At 45.3% G+C, this 23720-nt stretch overlaps 1 protein-coding gene across 1 annotated transcript; it reads right to left on the bottom strand.

The window, feature by feature from the left end:
* Positions 1-329: 329 nt before the first annotated feature.
* On the bottom strand, positions 330-8920 carry LOC138359456 (glutathione S-transferase 1-1-like). The gene is made up of 3 exons (XM_069318637.1): positions 8707-8920; positions 6938-7168; positions 330-3300 (listed from the first exon to the last, which is right to left on the bottom strand). The coding sequence occupies exons 1-3, from the start codon at positions 8842-8844 to the stop codon at positions 3169-3171; spliced, it is 501 nt and encodes a 166-aa protein (XP_069174738.1). The 5' UTR covers positions 8845-8920; the 3' UTR covers positions 330-3168.
* Between the last annotated feature and the right edge of the window lie 14800 nt (positions 8921-23720).

The following is a 23720-nucleotide window of genomic DNA, read 5'->3' as shown; positions in this document are numbered from 1 at the left end:
TCCGGGACCAACCTTGCTTCTTATCCATTTGCTGTGTCTAATTTTATTTGGTCTTCAAGTAGGGATTCCATACTGGGCTGCTTATTTGAGGGTGGGTCTTCTAAAGACTACACACAGTATTCTGAAGGTTTCCTTATATTTCTAAAGGCAATTTAGGCACTATAAACTGCTAATAATGATTCTCCCCAAAAAGTCCTGAAACTCAAAGATCAAAATATTTTTAGTGTAAAAAATTATGCAGCACAGCTTGCAATGTATGCAAGGGTAAGTAGTTATCAAAAGGCACCAAGCCTGGAAGACTACAAAGAATGTATAAATTAAAAAAAAAGTTATGGAATAAAACTTTATTTTCACACACTTTACAGGAAAGCATCAATATGTGACCAACATAACTACAACGGTGAGCCCAGACACAGGGCCAATGCTGTTCTCTCCGATGCGGCACTCATAGGTCCAGGCACTCGCTGCTCTCCATGGTGTGATGCTCCTAGAGCCAAACAATCACAATTCTCCAAAGTATGGCAGTCATAGGGCAAAAAAGGTGCTCCCAGTGTGGTTATACTCGTATAAGACATTAAAAATTTTCTCTCCACCCCCCACCCCCCAAAAAAAATAATATATATTTATATATAATTTTCTATTGACAGTCAATATGATTCTGCTATGAATAGAGTTACACACAAAAATATTTGTTTTCTCCATATGAGTACACATACTTTTTTTTTTTTTTAAGTAAACCTGAACTATGATATGCGATAGTAAAAATGAGCCATTATCTGTATGTTTGTCTTGACAGAACTGTGTGCCTCTATCTAGTTGAGAAAGATTGAAGGGTACAAGAATTACATTTTTTATACAAATATTTTAATGAACTCAAAAGTGTGTTCTGCATACGAGATAAACCACATGCCTAAGGATACAGGACAAAGACGGGGGAATACAAGTTGGTGCGAGTAGATACAACCAAACAGTTTAGACATACAGAAACAGTGATCAGGAGAAGTACACAGGTTGATGGAGAGATGTAAACACAGATGGATAGGGAGAGACAGACACAGAGATGCAAACAGAGACAGTTACCTTATTGAACAGAGGACGACAGAAGCATGACCCTGTGTCTGTTGAGAGAAGTTTCCTTTATAACTATAGCATTAAGTGTGCTATCACATCCATCAATTACAAGAGGCAGACAAACAAACTGTACTTGCTCACAACTTCCTCGACAAGTGAGAATTCCTGGGCATATATATATTTTTTTCCATTAGATATGTTAAATAAGTTACAAACTACATTCTCTGAAAAACATTGTCTAGATATCATTTCATGTATGACTCAAATAGGGCCTTGCAAGGAAGGAGATGATTGACGAGTAAGCTGGTATTGTTCTTGAGGGTTAAATTAAGCAGTGCACAACTGCATGATCATGGAGACTCCCTTTCTTTTCTTTTTTTTATTTTTTTTATTTTTTTTGTTAAAGTTCAGAAAACTTGGTTAGCTTACCTATTTTATATGAAGATGCTAGTAGTTAGTAACAACTGCAATAAATACAAGACAGATTTAAGGATGTTAATTATGAAAAGAAAAGCATTGAATAAGTAACAATCATCGAGAGGAAAACAACGAGTAAATATCACATTACAACTTTTGATAAATAAACTCTCATAATTCAAGACTTGAACATCTCCAACCTTGCAAGGACCAGTGTAGGATGGTAAATGTTGTCATGTTGGCTTTAAACATATGAAGCAAAACATTAATACTGAAGCAGACAAGTCAAAAGTATAGGCTTACGAGAGGTGACTATGCCCTCACGATAGACATTCCGTGTCACCAAGCATATTAGAGGCACATCCTCACATCAGGCAGGACATGCCACCCGTACAGTATAGTTGTACGAGAGCTGACCACATCCTGATGTCGGGGAGGGCACATCACTAGCCACAGATATAAGACAGTGACTGTGTCTTCAAGTCAGACAGCCTAATCCATTTTATAACACAAGTAGATTTAGCTACATTTACATACAACCTCGTGTGTTATGTTTCACTGAGAAGAATAATATTGTCAGATACTGGGTTTAACACACAGTGGATGTTATACTCTTTATATTGGTCAAGTTAGAGAGAGCATTCATCTTTGATATTATCAGTCTGTATAATTTGGATATTAACTCTGCGATATCCTATTGTGAGATCAAAACCGAGTCCAACCAAAATATGAGCTTAAGGAAAATTGTATATAGTTTTTTCCAATTTAGCTGTCTTTTTTTTTTTTTTTACAGAAATAAGCACGATATATAATTATTACCATCTATGTTTAAACCATCAAAACTGTTTTCAATTAAGAAGCATATATTAAGCGTTAAATTGAAAACCAAACAAAATCCCACTGCTAACATAGCCTAATCAAATCCAAAAAAATAAAGTACAACAGTAGTACCCACACTGTGGCACATGCACATTGTGACAGTTGATACAGTCACTACATTGCCTAAATAAGGACACGTTGCATAAAGTTGTATAAATAGCATTCATTACAGTCAGAAATTTAGTTCAGTGTAGTGTGACTTAAGTACTGCCATTTGCAATATTACCTTGTATAATGCAGTATCTGATATTGTATTCTTGGTATTGTATTATTGGTAATTGTATACAGTAACTAGAATTAAATTGCAAATTATGATATTGCAACATCATGTGCTAATTTCCTGCTTGGTATCAAATTCAAATCATTTTATGTAATATATATATAAAATTTAAACTTATTATCAGTTACTGTAATCCTATTCAAAATGCAGAATTGCAAGCCTTCCCAAATGACTGCCAAGCAGTCATTTACTTTTTAATAAAAATATAAATATATCATCAATGAAGGGTTTGAGCTAATGCCTACAATCCTCTGGTTCAACAGGAGGGTTGTGCTATTATCATAAACAAATAATAGGTAAACAGTAGAGATTTAGTAGCCAAGAATTCTTCTCCATGGCACACTGATGATTGTCTTGTTAATCTGAATACTGCTGTGAACATTCTTCATGAGGAAGTATCACTTATTTCATGCAATAAATAATATATTTATGATAAACCCCATTTTATTTTTTCAGAGTGAATAAAAGGCAAAAATCATTTCTCTCTTATCATAATTTTCTTGATTTTTCTTCCTCTTTCTTTACTTCTTGGTGAGGGACGCTTTGCGTTCTTTCTCCATCTGTTTTTTGAAGTCAGCCTCCAGTTGCTTTACTCTTTCTCGGGTCATCTGCACGCCTTCCATGCAACACTCCTTATAATAAGGGAAGTTCTCCTGAAAATATCAAAGGTACATTTGAAACTGTGCTACCGAGCAGAAAACTGGGAATCTTGCATTAAAAGAAAATGGTACAAGCTAAGCTAATCACTTTTTTAACTAGGTAGAATGTAGGCTGTAACTAAAAAATAGAAGTGGGATTTTCATGTGTGAGAAGTGAAATTTATTGAGTCGGCAATAATAGTCTGGAAATTATACAGTATATACATACATATACTGTATGTACAGTATATAGCAGGTCATTCATACAAGCTACATTCTATCTGTTAATTTTATAAGCTTATGTAAGTCTGCCACAGCAGATTTCATGCAATCGTATACACACTTTACTGTATGTAGTCACTGGCATGACTTGGTTTTAATGAGGCAGCAGCACTTGAAAAAGTGAAATAAATTCAGTGACGTATTCTCATGCGGAGGCTGAAACTGCCGTGATGCGAGGTCCCTAGATTGAACTCGTATTAGGCTTGGACAGCCAGAGCATGAGCTTAGGATGTTAAGCCTTTATGACATTAATATCCCTGTGTAATTCCCTTCATCAGGGACAAAGCCTTTACTTAAGACATGTTTCTAGGTTCTCCCTCCTCCCCCCCCCCCCCCCAAGTTCGAACTTTTGACCTTACCTTGTGGTTATCTTGCGATGATTTCGGGGCTTACCGTCCCAGTGGCCGGTACTTGACCAGGCCGCCACGTTGCTAGACTAGTCAACCTGGCTATTGGAGGCGGTTGCTTGTAGCCTGTCGTATGAATCACAGCCTAGATAATCAGGTATCCTTTGGTGGTGTTTATCTAGTTCTCTCTTGAACACTGCGAGGGGTCGGCCATTCCCCCTTATGTGTGGTGGAAGCGTGCTGAACAGTCTCGGGCCTCTGATAAGTTCTCTTTCCGAGTACCTATTGCACCTTTGCTCTTCAACGGGGGTATTCTGCACATCTTGCCATGCCTTCTGGTCTCTTGTGGTGTTATTTCTGTTTGCACATTTGGGACCAGACCCCTCTAGTATTTTCCATGTATAAATTATTATCTCTCTCTCCTGCCTGGACTTAAGAGAAAACAGATTTAGGCATTTTTAGTTGGTCCCAATAGTTAAGATGTTTTATCGAGTGGATTCTGGCAGTAAAGGATCTCTGCACACTCTTCAGGTCAGCAATTTCTCCAGCTTTGAAAGGGGTTGTCATTGTGCAACACTATTCCACTTTAGAAAGCACTAGCTACTTTGAGAAGTATCATCATTGATATAGCATCTCTAGTTTGAAAGGATCTTGTTATGTAACCTGTCATTTTTCTTGCAGTTGTGATGGCTACTTTATTGTGTTCTTTAAAGGTAAGTCTTCCAACATAAGTACAACCAAATTCTTTACATTGCTTTTCTGTTCTATGTTACGATTAGTCTGCGATTTGCACGTGGTTTCCGTTTTTATATTTTCATTTCTTCTGTAGTGCAGGAGCTGGAACTTATCTTCATTACATACTGTACCATATTTTCTGTTGCCCATCGAAAGACCTGATTTACACCTGATTATAGGTTTGTGGTGTGCTCTATGTTGTCTACTCTCATCAAAATCCTAGTGTCATCTGCAAAGGATACAGTACTGCAGATTGTGTCCTTGTCTATGCCCAATATGAGATTGAGAAAAGTACCGGAGCAAGCACAGTACCTTGGGGGGACTGAGCTCTTCACAGTTGATGGTCCGGATTTTATTTTGTTGACTATTACACATCGGGTTCTATTAGTCAGGAAATTATAGATCCATCTGCCTCTTTTTCCGGTACTGTAATTCCTTTTGAACGCATTTTGTGTGCAACAACACTATGGTCACATTTGTCAAAGGCTTTTACGAAATCTGTGCAAATTACATCAGCGTTTTGTTTGTCTTCCATGACATCTAAAGCCATGTCATAGTGGTCCAGCAACTATGATAGGCAAGAGTGCCCTGTTCTGAAACCATGTTGTCCAGGGGTTATGGAGATGCTGTGATTCCATTTATTTTTGGATCTTCTTAGCACTTTCACAGATTTTTATGATATGTGATGTAGTGCTATTGGTCTGTAAATTTCTGCCTCTGCCTTATTTCTTCCTTTATAGAGTGGTGCTATCTCTCCTGTTTTTAGTATGTCAGGGATAATGGCAATATCTAGGATCAGTCTCCAAAGAATGTGAAGGGCCTGCGATAGTGGTTTTTTACCGTTCTTGATAAATATAGAGTTCCAAAAATCAAAGCCTGGTGCAGAGTGCATAGGCATACTAAGGCTTCTTCAAAATCCAGTGGGAATAGGGTGACATCTGATACACGATTTGATGTTGGTAACACATCCATGAAAAATTTCATTTGGATTAATGAATTGGAAAAATTCAAAATTCATTTAGCCATTCCTCTTCCTCTTCCTAAAAAATCATCCTGGTAAATTATTGTTGTGGCCATTTTCATCGTGATGGTCTGTTGGCTTTATTCGTGTGGTACCTCTTGTATGAAAAGCTGGACATTCTGTGTTGAAGCATTCTTTCTTATTTAAAGTGTTCTTGCAAAGTTCTGGGTGAAAAATGAATGCCTTCCTTTTCCTTCCTCAGATGCAACCCTTTCCCAGGATTCAACCCACAGCAGTTGCTTAATTTCTGGGGTGCCTATTTAATGGTAGGTAAACAGCTGAAGGCAAACATGCCAAACCATTTCTCTCCTGCCCAGGGATCGAACCCAGTATCCCCGATTGTGAGTCGAGAATGTAGACCATTGTACTTTCTAAGATAGAGAAGCTTTTCCAATAGCAAGGCAATTATGTCCTTGGCTAACGGTTAATGCCTAACAGAGACTGCAGGGCCAAGCTACAGCTCCTGGGCCTTGCTTTTCCAATTGTCAGTTTTCTAATTAAATGACTCCTGGCCTCTTTGTTTCTTGTCATATCTGCTTCTGAAACTATGGATGGAGTTAGCTTGTGTAAGTAGCCTCACAGCCCTGTGGTCCACCTTCATATTCTACTTGCATGCACATCTCATTATTTTGCTGTTCAATCTAAACTTTGTATCTCAATGTATTGCATCATTACCTCTGAGTATTTTATATAAATAATGACAACATATCAAAGGTATCCCCCATTGTTCCTCTTTTAGAACTGATGAAGTAATATGCAATTAACAAGCTTAGGTCATAAAAGTATTTGTGTGTACGTCTGATACCATACTCCTTGTGAGGGAGGAAATGTATATTTTTACCTCTCAGAATGTTTGGTAATATGTTTATTTGTGATGTGTGTATATGTATATATTAACACGTTGTACTGAACGGGGTGAGAATAGCTTGAGCTACCTCATCCCTTTGTGTGTATTTTACCTCAATAAACTTATTTCAATTTCAATTTCAATTTCAATGCAATTAACAACACCTCTAGAAACCTTTACTGTGTATAAAAACAGCCTCTGCCACGTGTTATAAAGATAACCTTGACCCTCTTAGTCATTCCACCTAACTCATACACCATTCACAACCCACTTGTCTCTCGTGCCTACACCAGGACTCTCAAGCCTATCCCACTCAACACCACCTTGCTCAATACTGTGCCCCACATCCCTCACCCCCATCCTGCTCCCTCTATAACCCAACCCTACTCAATACCACCCCACCTCTCTTCCCCAACTCACCTTAATCCTCTCACTCCACCTGTTTAAGTCACCATAGCACTTGTAGCTGTAGTTCATAGCATCCAGCTCAGTTATGGAGGCAAGCACGGCGATATCAGCAATTGTGATCCTGTCCCCACAGAGGTACTGCACTCCCCCAATTTCCAGGAAGTGGTCGAGGTAGTCCAGGCTGGTCTTGAGCAGGTTCTCCTTCTCTGGGTCCGGGGGAAGACCCTGGTGGATCTTGGGGCCCTATGGAAAGGAGTTACTGAGGCTGGTGTCGTCCAGTGATAAAAGAATTCACAAACGGGTACAGCGATGATTTCCTTCACACTAAATAACGAGGGGAATAGAGTGATGAATGTTTGAACATTATAGGTATGAGTTTTTTATGTAAACAAAAGTCTCTAATAAGAGGCTAGTTTGCTGGATTGATATCTGCAAGATCATACTCTTTAATTAACCTAGGTCGGTGGTGGTGGTGGGGAGCGTGTGGACGTTGTGATGGGGAGAATGATTGTGGTATTGGTGGCGAGTATGGGAGTTTTGGTAGTTGAGTGACGGCAAGTGGTTGAGATGGTGGGGATAGTGAGTGTGTGGTGGTGAAGCGTGTGATGGTAGGTAGGTACCATCACATACACCCCACCACCACCACCACACCCACTGAGTGTGGAGTTTGGTGGTAGGGAGTGAGGTGGCGGGTAGCATACAATAAACCAGAAAGAACCCAGTACAATGCAACAGTTTTCGAGACAGCCTTTCCTGGTTGGTCACCTCCAGGGGCGATTTACACTGTAAACACCACTTTGTACACAATGAGCTCCCAAGAGTTTTCCTCAATTCTTTTCCACCAATCTTCTCAGGGTCTGCCCCGTCCATCGCTACACTCATTAACAAACATACCAAACAACACATCTCGGGGCTTTCACATACCACACCCTCAACCCCCGTCCCATTAACACACACATGTATGCACACATGGTCACACAATGCACATACACTGTGCATGTGCATATGTGTGTGTACTCACCTAGTTGTGCTTGTGGGGGTTGAGCTTTGGCTCTTTGGTCCCGCCTCTCAACTGTCAATCAACTGATGTACAGATTCCTGAGTCTACTGGGCTCTATCATATCTACATTTGAAATTGTATGTTGTCAGCCTCCACCACATCACTGCCTAATGCATTCCATTTGTTAACTACTCTGACAACAAATTCTTTCTAATGTCTCTGTGGCTCATTTGGGTACTAAATTTGCATCTGTCCCCCCCTTGTTCTTGCACTACCCATGCTAAATAGTTTGTCTTTGTCTACCCTGCCAATTCTCCTGAGAATTTTGTAGGTGGTTACCATGTCTCCCCCTTACCCTTCTGTCTTCCAGGGATGTGAGGTTTAGCTCCCGTAGCCTTTATCGGCTGTCTGTGTGTGTGTGTGTGTGTGTGTGTGTGTCTGTGTGTGTGTGTGTGTGTGTGTGTGTGTGTGTGTGTGTGTGTGTGTGTGTGTGTGTGTGTGTGTGTGTGTGTGTGTGTGTGTGTAATTACCCAAGTGTAGTTAAAGGATGAGAACTACACTCATGGTGTCGTGATTTTTCCCAGTATGCTTTGTCGTGTAGCTTAGGTGAGATATGATCAGTACATAGAAAATAGTAACAGGAATTAACAACAGACAGAAAAATTAAATAAAACTGAGACTTAAAGAACAAAAATATATACGATAGAAAGTTCACATTTGCAAACAGAGATAGAGGGTTGGAACAGGTTAAGTGAGCAAGTGGCAGAACTTGAGAACTTACGAAGTACTCCTTGATGGCGTGGTAGAGTGTCCCCATATCGAAGAAGAGCATTCGGTCGACCTTGGCCCTCTCCTCAGGTTCCTTCGGGTACAGGTATTGGGTGGCCTCGGTAGCGTGCTTGTTCATCAGGTACATCATGATGGCCCGGCTGAAAATGAGGCCACCTCAGGTCATTACAGGTCAATGCAGCAAGAAAGAGGAGGGTTATTGACATAGTGTGGGTGGGGGGTCCCTATAGACCTGCTAAACTCATCCTGGAGGAGGGAATGAGACCTGTATATTAATGGAGCTCACTACAGCTAATGTAAGTTGTGGTTATTGACCTCGTACGAATAGTTGGGTCAGCAAATGTCATCCGGAAGGGAGTAGGTCATTGACCATGCATATGCACACCATTGTTATAGCTCATGACCTTGACATGCCTTCTCTCTCGAGCATTGTCATTCACACAACTACTACTCTACAGATGGGGCGAAATCTGCCGATGGTGTTTGCTTCTCAGTTATTTTTCCGTGAAACCTTTATGTCTGCCATCCACCAATGGTGCTACATAGCCTTCTCGGCTTGGTGCCTTCTTTGATAATTACTTACTGCCATCCACCAGAGACGAATATTTTTACTGTGGAGCTTTATACAATTTTACACGATCTGAAACAGTTACTGTTCATGTGCCAAGGATCGTTTGTCATTGTAGTTGACCCTAAGTGCTCTCATAGTATGGAGTGCTGTAACCATTCTCACCTCGTGGTGATGGAAATGCAACACGAGTTGTAGCTTATCTTTAGCAGATATAAGGTGAGTTTTGCCGGCTTCCCAGCCACTGGTCTTGACTCCAGTGACAAGTTCGTAATTGTTTCATCTCCTAGAAGTGAATTGCTTACTCTGTTTTATACCCTGTAAATCATAACGCGATCTGCAATCAGTGGTGAACAAGATGGCTAATTATTGAAAATAAACAAAAGTGCTTTGAAAAGTGACATTCCGCGGAATTCCTCCCGTCACGGAAACGGGAAGTTGGGAAACATCTCTAGCTGGGTTACGATTTAGCCGCACATGATTGACTACTTGGTGGAACAGCCACCTGGGTGAGAGGCGGCGGATGAGTTAGGCTGCGTGGAAGGTGGTGGATACTATGAGGCCATGAGTTTTAAATGCCGTCTTGATCAATCGGCTTTCATACACAACATGACCACAAGTTCTGGCTTTCTAATAGCCAAGAACCGTGACACCGTCGGAAACCTCTACACACTCCACAGCCACCCACCTGGTCTAATTATACCTTGAGCGGGTGGCCCTGTGGGTGGAATAGAGGGTGGGAGAGTTATCGAGGAGGTGGTGGTGGTCTTGGCGGCGGCGATGAAGGCAGGCCAGGTTGGCTCCCCTGTCATACAGCCTGCCAGCCCACACCCTCCTCAAAATATCTCTTGCCTCACTCAAACACACTCTGGCTCCCCTTATTGCCTTGGGCCTTCCCCAATAACTTGCTTGCCTTACCCACACTTCCACCCCCAACCATGGCACTCCCTAGCCCCCCCCCCGCCCCCCACCGTGCAACCTTCAGCATTCCCCCTCCTCCCCCCCCCACCCATACCACCGCTATTTTGCTTGCCAAAATCTATCTATTTAATATTTTCTGTTCAACTCCTCTTCCTTCCACTCACAACACCACAATCTTAAGCCCCAGCTCCTTCCCCCGCTAACACGACCCCATCACCATTACGATCCCCATCGTCACCACACGACCCCATCCCCACCCCCAAACACCACCACTTGGAAAGCTACCACTTCGCCTCCATTCCGAACCTATGCTAACTGCCTCATTAAATATTCATACACGGAAATTAGGCTCCATAAGTTTGCCTCGGGTGGCAGGTGACCGTGGGTAGGCCCCCCTCCCCCACTCCCCCCCCCGGTAACCCGCCTAGATAAGCCTCTTCCCCGACCCCTCATCACCCCCCCCCTTCCTCCACCCAACACCATTACCCCCAGCCCCTTTCTGAAACTTAATGGGACATGGCAAGTCACGGTCAATCTGATATCCCATGGCGGCCCGTGACATCTTTAGACACGCACCATCACCCGCCATAGTGGGGAGACACCCACCATCACCCCCCCCCCCCACACACACACAGTGGGGAGACACCCACCATCATCACCCCCCCCCCACACACACACACAGTGGGGGAAGACATCCATCATCACCCCCCCCCACAGTGGGGAGACACCCACCATCACCCCCCCCCCACACACACAGTGGGGGAAGACATCCATCATCACCCCCCCCCCCCCCACAGTGGGGAGACACCCACCATCACCTGCCCACAGTGGGGGGACAGACCCACCACGTGCCGTCTCCAAGATGTACAATATTCGTAACTGCTCACGGAATTCCCACAATGCAACAAGTTAACACGAAAGCCAAACACACACCTGTTGAACATTCCATCACTACATACACATATTATTTGTGCTAGCCACTAGGACCAATTGGTACAGCGACGGCTTCGCTGCTTGCAGGTCGGTGTTCGATCCTCGACGGTCCAAATGCCTGGGCACCGTTCCATTCCTCCATCAACCCCCCCCCCCCCCCCTCTCTCTCCTCCCCCTATCCTGTCCTGTTCCTGTGTCCCTTCCATGTGTTATATAGTCATTGTGGCTTAGCATACTGAATTGTTTGGTCTGGTTATATTATTTATTTATTTATTTAGGTGGGCAGGAGGACACAGACAGCCAGCTGTGAACAAATCCACAAGGGCCGTGACGAGGATTCGAACCTGCGTCCGGGAGCATCCCAGACACTGCCTTAATCGACTGTGGCTGTAATGTGGCTGTAAGAACAAAAGTGTCAGTACAAGCACAGAACAAATAACAGACGCTTGTACAAGCAGAGAACTTTGACAGCTTCCACAACACCATTCCACAATGCACCAAACTCAATTAACAAATCACATGACCTCTTCAGGGAATAAAGGGAGACCGTTATATCAATATTGTCCAGTATATTAAAAAAAATAGGCCCGACAAGCCGGCAACAGTCGGTTGCTTACCTCAACGCAAGCACTTGCGATCCTGTACATCTTTTCTCAATCTTTGGCGGCTTTGTTTACAATTATTAAACAGGTAATAAGCTCCGAAGCACCAGGAGGCTGTTTATAACAATGACAACAGTTGACTGAGAAGTTTTCATGCTTGTAAACTGTTTAATAAATGAGCCGTCAAAGATTGAGGAAAAAATGTACAGGTTCGTAAGTGCTTGCGTAACCGCTTTGTGAATTAGGCTCAAGGTCTTTGATGGGGTAGCGTCTTGCGAACACCCATGACTGATATTTGGAATTCTCTTTACTTTACATAGTACTTATTATTATTTCACATTATATAAAGAGTTTGAGTATCTTTTTTTACTGTCATGCTATCAGTTGGGTCTCTTTATGTTAGCGAAGGAACTGAATACGAAGTAGGTTAGCCCCTTAATGGTATGCCTCCACCACGACCGATGCCCTTGTTCACGATGCCTTTTATTTCCACTTGCAACTTACTGAAACTCTGCACACCTAATGCTAAACAAACTGCTCGTTACTGTGCATTAGTGCACGACCACTACCCACAGTCATTGTTTACATCTTGTCCTCAAAATCTTTAATGAAATTCTACACATTTGTTTCATTCTTTATGTAATTAGCAGCAACAATTGTAGTTGTGTAAATCGACCCGTTATCTCATTCCCTGTTTATTCCTTCCACTCATCTTGTTTACCGTTACCCGTTATTCTTTACATCATACTAGACTTTTACTGTGTAGTGCAGTGGTTAGCGAAGCATTCTGAAAACCGTCTGGACCAGAGTTCGAGTCCCAGGCAGGGCGAGACGCTTGTTGTGGGTGGCATCTTGGAGAAAGGGCCGGCTGGTCGCCTAGTCAGCTCGTCCTCCAAAGAAAGGCCAAAGTTCATTCCATGCACCCGCCATACCCCCTATTTATGAATGAAACACTGTTTACACGAGACTCAACTGATGACGTTCGAACACTTCCAGAAGTGCTTCACTGACAACTTTTGTTCGAACCACAACGCTGTAAATGCTTCATCCGCGTATTACAAATACAAATAATCGCCAACAGAACCTAACCAATGACTAAATATGCACAGTATGCCGAGATATAACAATATTAATTTAGATTTGAGAAAATTCTTGTTTTTAATGAACAGAATGTTACAATTGAAGAATGCGTCTTGGAGTCGACCGCTGGATGGAATGGACTGTGAGAACTTGTTGCGCCTAGACACTTGAGGTAAGCCTAACACGTTACCTGTCCTAGAGAAGCGGAAACCAAACCATCTTCTTGGCTCCCTAAAATATCAGTTTACAAGGAGATTTCAACTTTCAAAGCCAGTACGGCTATATATTACTTGAAAGGGACAGTTTATACCTGTGTATACCTAATTTTGCTAATTAAAAAAAAATCTGACGCCTACTTGCAAGAAGATGAAGCGAGCCTTATTTGTTTTGTATCAAGACAACATTCTTGCCAGCGGCTTGTCACCACGTCTGCTGGCTACTCCCGCCAGACCATGACTATGTGGCACCAATTGCTGAAATTATATTACAGGCGATGATAATGATGGGCGGCAAAGCGTGGTTTCACCTTCGCGATGTGTCATGGCCGCTAATCCACACACTAGGCTGGAACCGTTGACTATTAGGGTACAGCGGACGTTACAGGTTGTGCCTAACCTCTAAATATACCTAGGTCATAAAAGTATGTGTGTACGTCTGATACCATACTACTTGTGTAAAGGAGGAAATGTATATGTTTATCTCTCAGAATGTTCGGTAATACGTTTATTGCTTGTGATGTGTATATGTGTGTATTAACACTATGTACTGAACGGGGTGAGAATAGCTTGAGCTACCTCATCCCTTTGTGTGTATTTTACCTCAATAAACTTATTTCAATTTCAATTTCAACCTCTATATGTTTCCATGAGATCACTGCAATGCTTCCTGCTGCTACCATAATATTTATATTCACGGTCCCTGCCGTTACTCAGCCCGTCAAATATTACCTCTACAAAACCTATTCATTTTGTCCAGTTTTCAAGTTTATTGGAAATGAGAAAAACAGTCACTACCTATATATATTTGGTTTCTGCAAATGATTGGAAAAACGGATTCTATACCAAAATTTAGACTTAAGTTAATCTTTTGCAGATGCTTCCCCGCCATGACGCTGCCGGGAGCTCAGCCGGCGTGTACCGTACACCTGGCAGGGGCGTTCCACTTGTTGCATCAATTCAGCTGAATAACCAGTGTATTTTTACCATTTCCGGGGCGTTAACACCCTCATTATACAGAAAAAACAACGATCTGTTTGGATGGGGGACGGCTGCACAACACCGTGATATCCAGGTGGAGTTAACGATAAAGAAATGGCTAGACGATCAGATCCTACTCAAGATTGATTGATGAAGATTAAGCCACCCAAAAGATGGCACAGGCATGAATAGCCCGTAAGTGGTGGCCCTTTTGAACCATTACCTGTATCAATAGATGATACTGGAGATCTGTGGAGGTGCGACTGCACCCTGCGTGACGGGAGATGTCTCCCGTGTACTCAAGATGATCAGATCCTCTTTATATACAGCATGCCCGACCGATCTCATTTCTCATGCAAGCGCGCGCGCACACACACAGTCCGGACATCTCTGGACATCTTCAGCTCTCGATGTTTACTGTCCCAGGAAATCTATCTCTTTCTCTCCACTGCCGTCCTAGTAATACAACCGGCAGCAAAGCAGAAAAAGACAGATCCACAGGCAGACTCCGCTGGACCCCCTCGCTGCTCGGGCTGGAACACACACACACACACACACACACACACACACACACACACACACACACACACACACACACACACACACACACACACACACACACACACACACAGTACTTATACAGGTAGTCAACAGGAGTAATGTTTACGGGCTATTCATGCCCGTGCCACCTCTTAGGTGGCTTAATCTTAATCAATCAAGGGGAATGTAGTGAAAGCAGTACACGAGTTGCGGAAGGCGCCTCCACCCACACATGAGGCTCACCATAGCCCGTGCTTCTTGCCCCGCTCCTGTGCCAGGTTACGGGCTCACCATAGCCCGTGCTACTTGGAAATTGTTCCGAGTAGCTGAATCTATAACAACCACCTCCACCCACAACGTACGACCCGATTCAACAAAGTTTTGGAAGGTGCGGAGTGTTACAGTATAAGACAACGGGTACAACCATTCGTGGTTGTACCCGTTGTACAAGCTGAGCTGTAACGTGACCACCCACACGCACTCACTCCACTTCCCCCCCCCCCCTCTACACACAGCCACGGACCGATATATTATTGCACTCGACTTTTTAAGGTGAATTTTTGGAGTTTATATTGCTTTTTATTGTGGCAGAAGGCGTTACGTTGGACTTTTATTGCTGACAAACACACGTAGACTGTTAGCCATGTGAATACATTTGTCGAGAAAAGGGAAGGGAGAGTGAGTGTCTCAAGGGAGAGTGAGTGTCTCAAGGGAGAGTGAGTGTCTCAAGGGAGAGTGAGGGTAGAGTGAGAATGAGAGAGAGGGGAGGGAGAGTGAACGTATGGGTTGGGGTGTGAGACAGACGGCTATAGAACCGGCGTTCGATCCCCGATGATGACAAGTGATTGGGTCATCGTGCCCCCCCCCTCCCCTCAGCCCGTCCGCCAAACAAAGACCCAAAAGTGACTCCAAGAACCACCAAACCCCTAACTGTTTATGAATGAAGAACGGTTTACACACGACTCAACTGATTTCCGTCGAACACTTCCGGAACAAGTGCTTCACTGACGACTGTTGTTCGAACCACCACGCTACAAATGCTTCACCCACGTACTACAAATACAAATAATCGCCAACAGAACCTAAACGCCTAACCTAACCTAAACCTATATATATGCACAATGTTATTCTAATATTAATTTATATTTGAGAAAATTCCCGTTTTGAACGAACAGCACGTAAAAATTTATGAATGCGTCTGTGGGGTCGACCGCTGGATGGAATGAACTCGAGTCGAACATGGGTTGCCCCCTCGTCTGCGCAACTCACTCGCTTGCCCTTTTTCCCCCATTTTCTCTCGCTTGTGACAAGTGATGCTGCTAGTGATGATGGTGATATTCATACTGATCATCATCGCTTTTTACAAAAAAAAAAAATACTTTTACCGTCCCCCCCCCTATATATGTTACCAACATATATGCTATATATATGTTACCTGCTATATGTGTTACCAAGAGCACTTCCGCCTCCATGCCAAGCGAACCCTAACTAAAGCTTCAGCACCAAGACACGTGGAAGGGGGGGGGGAGGAAGTAGAGGGGTGAGGGAGAAGGGAAGCTAAGGGGTGAGGGGGAGGGAAGTAAGGGGAGAGGAAAAGGGCAGGAATCTATAGATAGAAAGGTAGATAAATAAAGACTCCAAGGAAGGTAGAATGTATCCCTCACTTCCGCCCTGCTCTCATCCCCTTGCCCCTTCCCCTTAGCCTCTTTTCCTCCCCTCTCTCAGCGTCTTCTCCGGAGCAACGTGATCTCTTAACGCGATAAATTAAGACCTCGGCAGTTGAAATATGGACGAAAAGCTGAAATGATAAAAATATCAAACCAGTTTACCCACGTCGAACCTCTTGAAGATCCAGTCCATTGTCGCCTCTGTGTCTCCTAGTTCAGTTGGACGTAACTTTTTCCTATCCCATACCTACCTATTTACCTATCCTGTTCTCTACCCCCTCCCCTTGCTCCTGTCAGGTCTACGCTGGAGGGAGGAAGAATGGCAGGAGGATTACTGTAGACTATTAGGATCTCCAACCATAACTAACTATTTAAGTCATTTGTTTGGGGTGGGGTCAGCTTTTTCAGCCATATCTGAAGTCTCGTGCGCTTCATTTATCATGTACAAATCTCTAATCTCTCAAGAGAGAGACAGACAGAGCGGGGGACCTAAACTATAAAAAGGACCTAGGTATCACCTAACAGACACCTGACACAGGAGCGGTGCGTGATAAGTCCTCTAAGGGCTCGCCATAGCCCGTGCTACTTGTCCCGCGCCTGTGCCAGGTAAGCTACGGGCTCACCATAGCCCGTGCTACTTGGAGCTTGTTACGAGTAGCTGAATCTATAACATCACCTAACAATGAGTATAGGGAAAGTATGGTATAGCACTGTATGCCCGCCTGCTGCCTTTGTTCTACCTATTGCGCGTTGTAATAAGTGTTTTGCATTTCATTTCAGATGTGGGAATGGCGATGGCTTCCACAAGTACTACTAACATCAGTTCATTCAGATAGTAGAAACGTCGTCGTCCCTTCACCTTCTAGTGTGTGGTCTGGTCAACTTACTTTAGCCACGTTATTGTGACTCCTCGCCTGCACGCTATCGATGTTACCCTGTTCATGCGTCTCTCTCACGTTAGTGTTGGAACGATATCCACTCCCAAGTTGGTTCATACCTGGTTGAGTCTTGAGTAACTGGAAGATGAACTAGTTACTCAGATTTCGTCTTTTACTCCAGCCGGCCGTTCTCATCGCCTGTAGCACCTCGATACTCGTTGCGGTTGAACTCTTAAAAACAATTTACCTGCGAACTGGAGTTCGTCAAGGTCTTTCTGGAGCAATTCACAGTCTTTCCCAGTGTTTGTCTCTCCCCAATAGCTTTGTGTTGTCTGCAAACATCGACATTTACTGACTCACTCTCGCACAGAGTTTAAAAACATCAAGAAGCCTAGGACGGAGCCTTGAGGGTCATGTTAGGAGAGCAAGGAACCTACAACGACGCCTAGGATGGGCCCTAGTCCCTCCAGCCAAACAAAAACCGACAGTGACCCCCGGTAGAGAAGGTAGGCAAGACAGGTTCAATTCAACGACGAGGACAAGCCACAATGACGAGCCACAACGGGGAAAACTGGGAACAGGTAAACTGCAAAGTAGATAGATGAAGTGGCGGAGGAACACAAGGGGAAGGAAGAACGACGAGGAGGAAGACAAAGGAAGGAAGGAAGGCGACATATAGGAGAAAGAACACAAAGGGGTCGGCTACCCGCCCACCCCTGAGAAGATCCTCTTCTTGTTGAACCTTCCTCCATCACGTTCTCGTGTTCGTGCGTTCGTTCGTTCGTTCGTTCTCCAAGCTGCGTCTCACAAACCAAGGATCGTCGCCAATGCCAGACTTTCGTGTTTTTTTCCTTCGAGAGATGTCAACCTGGCGGGCCTGACATATACATCATAGCTGCTTCCCACGACCGCCAGACATGTTCCACATTCTCCACACATTTACTCCCTCCCTGCAACTCTTCCTCCCCCCCCCCCCATCTGTCATGTGCCAGGTGTGTGGTGGTGTGGGAGGCTTGGGTGGTGGTGTGGGAGGCTTGGGTGGTGGTGTGGGAGGCTTGGGTGGTGGTGTGGGAGGCTTGGGTGGTGGTGTGGGAGGCTTGGGTGGTGGTGTGGGAGGCTTGGGTGGTGGTGTGTGGGGGGGGGGCTTAAGTCTCGGAGTAGAGAGAGAGGCTCTTCCATCTTCGAGCGTGGGAAACCACCTCTATTGGAGAGAGACGGGGGTAGGGGATGGAGGAGAGAGGGGGGGGGGTAAGGAAGGTGCTCGGGTCGACTCGCACATACAGGAACACAGGCCCAAATGACCTTTAAGAGACTAGTACAACGGCCATATATCAACTAATTTACCCCACCTTCCCATGCCCGTGTGTCAGTGTTGGGGGGCGGGGGGGGGGGGGGGGAAGCTGTCGACGAAGGGGTGTGGGTGGAGGTGGTGTCCGTGGGGGCGGGCGTGGGTTGAGCCAACACACAAAGAGATGTCTGCCAGGGGTGCCGAGGGCCGCAAGTGCCTGCTAGGACTGGACGTTTACTAGGCCATCTGGCAACTATGGCCACTTGCCAGGGGCCAGATTCACGAAGCAGTTACGCAAGTACTTACGAACGTGTACATCTTTCCTCAATCTTTGACGGCTTTGGTTTACAGTTTACAAGCATGAAAATATCCCAATCAACTGTTGTTATTGTTATAAACAGCCTCCTGGTGCCTCGGAGCTTATTAACCGTTTAATAATTGTAAACAAAACCGCCAAAGATTGAGAAAAGATGTACAGGTTCGTAAGTGCTTCGTGAATCTGGCCCCCAGAACCACCGGAAACCTGCTAGAACTGTGGAGTTCTAGTTGGTGCCTATCTAGACCGCTGGGAGCTTTAGTTAGGACTTCCGACACCTGGAGAGGGCTCCGGGAGTTTTCCTACCCCTTCCCCCCCCCCCCAAAAAAAAAAGCCCGGCCTGGGGTCAGGCTTGACTTGTGATTACTTGGTCAAACAGGCTGTTGCTTGGAGCGGTCCGCATATCCACCACAGCCCGGTTGGTCCGGCACTTCTTGCAGCAGCTTATCTAACTGCTTTTTGAAGACTTTCACCTCTGTTCCGGCAATATTTCTTATACTTGCTGGGAGAGTATTGAACAGCTGTGGACGTCTGATGTCCGTACAGTGTTCTCTGGTTGTGCCTATGGCACTTTTACTCTTTACTGGCAGTTCTGCAGTTCCTTCCATGTCGTTCATTCCAGTATGTTATTATACTGTGTAAATTTAGGACCTGGCCCTCCAGTATCTGCCATATATCATTTGATACCATTCGTTTCCTTTCCAGAGTACATTTTGAGAGCTTTGAGACGATCCTGATAATTCAGATCACGATCAAATTCAAATCACGGATTCTCTCGGACGCAAGTTCGAACCCTCGTCACGGCCATTGTGGATTTGTTCGATAATTCAGATGTTTTATTGTGTCTAGGCGTGCCGTTACACAATGGTGCCCAACCACTTGGTGTGGACGGTGGAGCGACGGTAAAGCTTCATGCAGGTCGGCGTTCAATCCCCGCCTGTCTAAGTGGTTGGGCACCATTCCTTTCTCCCGTCCCATCCCTAGTCCTTATCCTGACCCCTTCCCAGTGTTATATAGTCGTAATGGCTTGTCGCTTTTCCCCGATAGTTCCATTCCATTCTCAACTTTAGACAAGCCATTCTTGACCACTAAGGCCCACTGAACGCCAAAGATGTTGACTGACAATTGACATATTGCACGGAATATTACCTCAATAGCTTAAATTAAAAAACAATAACATTACTATACAATAGCAATTACAGTACAAACAGTAATTATGTTACATTTCAACTTCTTGTTTGATGAATTGTTCCCTCAAGGGCAGGTGAACACGTCCCCAGACACAGCTGGGACAAGTGACAGGATGAACAACCCAGCGGGGGTTTCTTCCTATTGGGGAGTGTTCACTCATCTTGAACAGTGCCGCTGTTCAATACTGTCCACTCGCACAACTAGTCTCAGGACCCAATAAAGCCACTCTCTCTTCAGAGCAAAATGTATAATGTCATTTGGTCTGATTATTAAATTACGGAGCCGGTGGCTGAGCGGACAGAACACTGGACGCGTGATCCTGTGGTTCCGGGTTCGATCCCGGGCGCCGGCGAGAAACAATGGGCAGAGTTTTTATCACCCTGATGCCCCTGTTACCTAGCAGTAAAATAGGTACCTGGGAGTTAGTCAGCTGTCACGGGCTGCTTCCTAGGGGTGGAGGCCTGGTCGAGGACCGGGCCGCGGGGACACTAAGCCCCGAAATCATCTCAAGATAACCAAGATTAAAAGTAGTAGTATAGGGTGCACAACAAACTCGGGTCGATGATGCCGGCATCAATCAATGAAGTGCTTAGTTAAATGAACAAATCCACAAGGGCCGTGAAGAGGGTTCGAACTTACGCCCGGAAAGTACTTAGTTATTAGTACTTACCCATCAGTGTCTACGGGGGTTGGGAGAGGGGTAGTGGGGGGTCTGCCCCTCCTGCAAGCCTTCTTGCATCTGTTTATATACAACTTAACTATTCAGGTGTTCGAATTCTTTGTCGAATCTGGCCTTGAAGTTGTGAATCGTGCGGTCGTGTATTGGGCGTGTGTGCTGAGACTCCTGGGAGATTTTGGTCTCTTGCTAGGACTGCTGGGTGATGTGTGGTGCTGGGACTGGTACGTGATGCTACCAAGTATCTGGAGCTAAGATTGCAAGTGGGGGGGAAGGGGTTTTAAGAGGGTCGTCGCGGCGTTCTACATGATAGAGTTCGCGGAACGCGCAGCGCTCTCTCACCGCTATGTGGTTACCTCACCCCCCCCCCCAGCCTTCTACCTATCTCCAGCCTCCAATCATCTCCCTCCTCTCTCACCCCATCTTCCCCCTCCCTGTCAGAGAGCGAGAACGGCTCCAAATCGGAACTGTACACCTGCTGCGTACCAAACTATGCTTTTGTCAGCGCTATCAGAGTAGCGATCGCGTTGGGGGAGTCATATATCCCAGAGTCGTGAGTGGACCAGGGAGGGAAGAAGAGGGAGAAAGAGGGAGGATGAAGTTAGTCAGGAGAAAGACATGGGAAGGGAGGCTGGTAGAGGCGTTCTCCTACAAGGTAGGTCTCTGAGCCCACGCCTCGCCCATATAAGATAGACCAAGTGGGCAGGACCTCCCTCACGGGGGAGACATCTCCCGTCACGCAGGGTGCAGTCGCACCTCCACAGATCTCCAGTATCATCTATTGATACTGGTAATGGCTCAAAGGGCCACCACTTACGGGCTATTCATGCCCGTGCCACCTTTTGGGTGGCTTAATCTTCATCAATCAATCTAGGACCTACCGCTCCATGAAGTAGCAGGCCACCCGTTACCTTGAGGTGCTTCCGGGGCTTAGCGTCCCCGCGGCCCGGTCGTCGACCAGGCCTCCTGGTTGCCGGACTGATCAACCAGGCTGTTGGACGCGGCTGCTCGCAGCCTGGCGTACGAGTCACAGCCTGGTTGATCAGGTATCTTTGGAGGTGCTTATCCAGTTCTCTCTTGAACACTGTGAAGGGTCGGCCAGTTATGCCCCGTGGCCATAAATTAAATGTAATTTACTCTATGACTCTAAACTGACCACTTCAATTATTTTTTTCCCCCAAAAGTGCTTCACGAAACGGACCGGCAAAATATTTCACCTCAGAAGCTGCAAAAATAGTGGATAAGGGAAGCCAAGAGCCCGGGCCCAAGTCTACCTCTACATAAACCCATAATATACATCGCTATAATGAAATTAAGTTTACACTTCAGTTTAACTGTACAATATGAAAAATCCTGATTTTTTTTTTTTAAACAAGTGACGTTGTATATTTCTTTGAGATGGGGATACCCACCACACACACACACACACACACACACACACACACACACACACACGTGGTGGCGGCACACAGGTACATGCGTAATCAAATGTGTAGAGGGGAGGGGGTGAAGGAAGAGGAGCCGAGGGATATGGGAAAGACAGGTAAGATCCGGGAAAGGGGGGGGGGGGCAGATGGAAGAGGAATGGGAAAGAGGGGGGACCAGGAGAGGGGGGAAAAGGGAAGTATAATTGATCAATACAAACACTCAATATGACTGCCCCGCTCCGGTGCCAGGTAAGTTACGGGCTCACCATAGCCCGTGCTACTTGCCCCGCTCCTGTGCCAGGTAAGTCCACGACGGGCTCACCATAGCCCGTGCTACTTGCCTCGCTCCTGTGCCAGGTAAGTTACGGGCTCACCATAGCCCGTGCTACTTGGAACTTGTTCCGAGTAGCTGAATCTATAACAACAACACAATATTTTATAAACGGACTCACTATACAGTGAGGGACTTCTACTCTGGCCAGTGTTGGAGATGGAGACTATATTGTTGGAGGTGACTGTAGTGGTGGTGTGGGAGGGGGAGGGAGGGAGGGGGGGTGGGGGGGGGAGGTCGTGAACCCGGACATAGGGCTGCCAGTTCGTTCCTCCCCCTTCCCCCCCCCCTTCCTCCCTTTCCCACACTCCCCCTTTTTCAGTGTTAACCTATTACCACACCTGACGTCTTCCTTTTAATACACCCCTGTACTACACACCTGATACCACTACTACAGTTGTGCAGTTCCCCCCCCTCTTACACCTGGTGGTCTCTTCCCCCTCCCCCCCCTCTACCACACCTGAGCGCCCCGCGTCTCTCACACACACACACACACACACCCACCCGCAGAGTAAGACCGGAGACCTGTACTAGAGCATGCAGCACTGGTCTGGAACCCGCCCGCCCCTAGAGAAGTACAAAGTCAACATTGAATAAGTAACGAGGATACGTTAAGCGAACTAAATCTCTCAACTCTGGCAAAGAAACAGGGATGACATGATCGCAACATACAAGATACTATGAGGAATAGACAAGGTCAGGCTATGCAGAGTGGAAGAAGGTAGGACGGAAGTGGAAACTGGAAATATAAACGAATGGAACAAGTGTAAGGGAATATTGACCACCTGTCCAGGGTATAATTAAATGTAAAGGCTTATGGAAGTGGTGGAAGCCACCTCCACTTATGAACGAGGGGGATACGAACCTGGGAACCCTGGTAACCCTGGTACCCAAACGAGCCACCACACCCATTGACATAGCATTCTATCTTCTTACAGAATAAGGCACACATGTATTAAGTGAAAATATCCAATTTCAACTATAGATATAGCACAGCCCAGTAGGCTTCAAACCCAGCACAGCGGGTAATTAAACTATGAGAGGCGGGACCAGGGAGCCGAAGCTTAATCAACCCCACAGCCACAGTTGAGAAGGATGGACACACCACCTCCCCCCCCACCCACCACTCCCTCACTCTTACGTGTTTAGTATTCACAGTCTTCAGGTGGTTATGTATGTTGCCGGGTCTACCACGATCATCTCACGTACACACACACACACCTCACGTACATGCTGCCACCTCACGTATACACACACCCATCTCACGTACACACACACTTCCACCTCACGTACGTACACACAAACCTCACGAACACGCACAAACACCCCTACCCGCCGCAGACGCATCGACATTACGCATTTACGGATATATTCTCCAACATACAACGCAGA

This window comes from Procambarus clarkii, chromosome 91 (assembly GCF_040958095.1).
Source record: "Procambarus clarkii isolate CNS0578487 chromosome 91, FALCON_Pclarkii_2.0, whole genome shotgun sequence".
Classification (NCBI taxonomy): domain Eukaryota; kingdom Metazoa; phylum Arthropoda; class Malacostraca; order Decapoda; family Cambaridae; genus Procambarus; species Procambarus clarkii.
The sequence above is the reverse complement of the archived record's forward strand: the minus strand, read 5'-3'. Positions and strand labels throughout refer to the sequence as shown.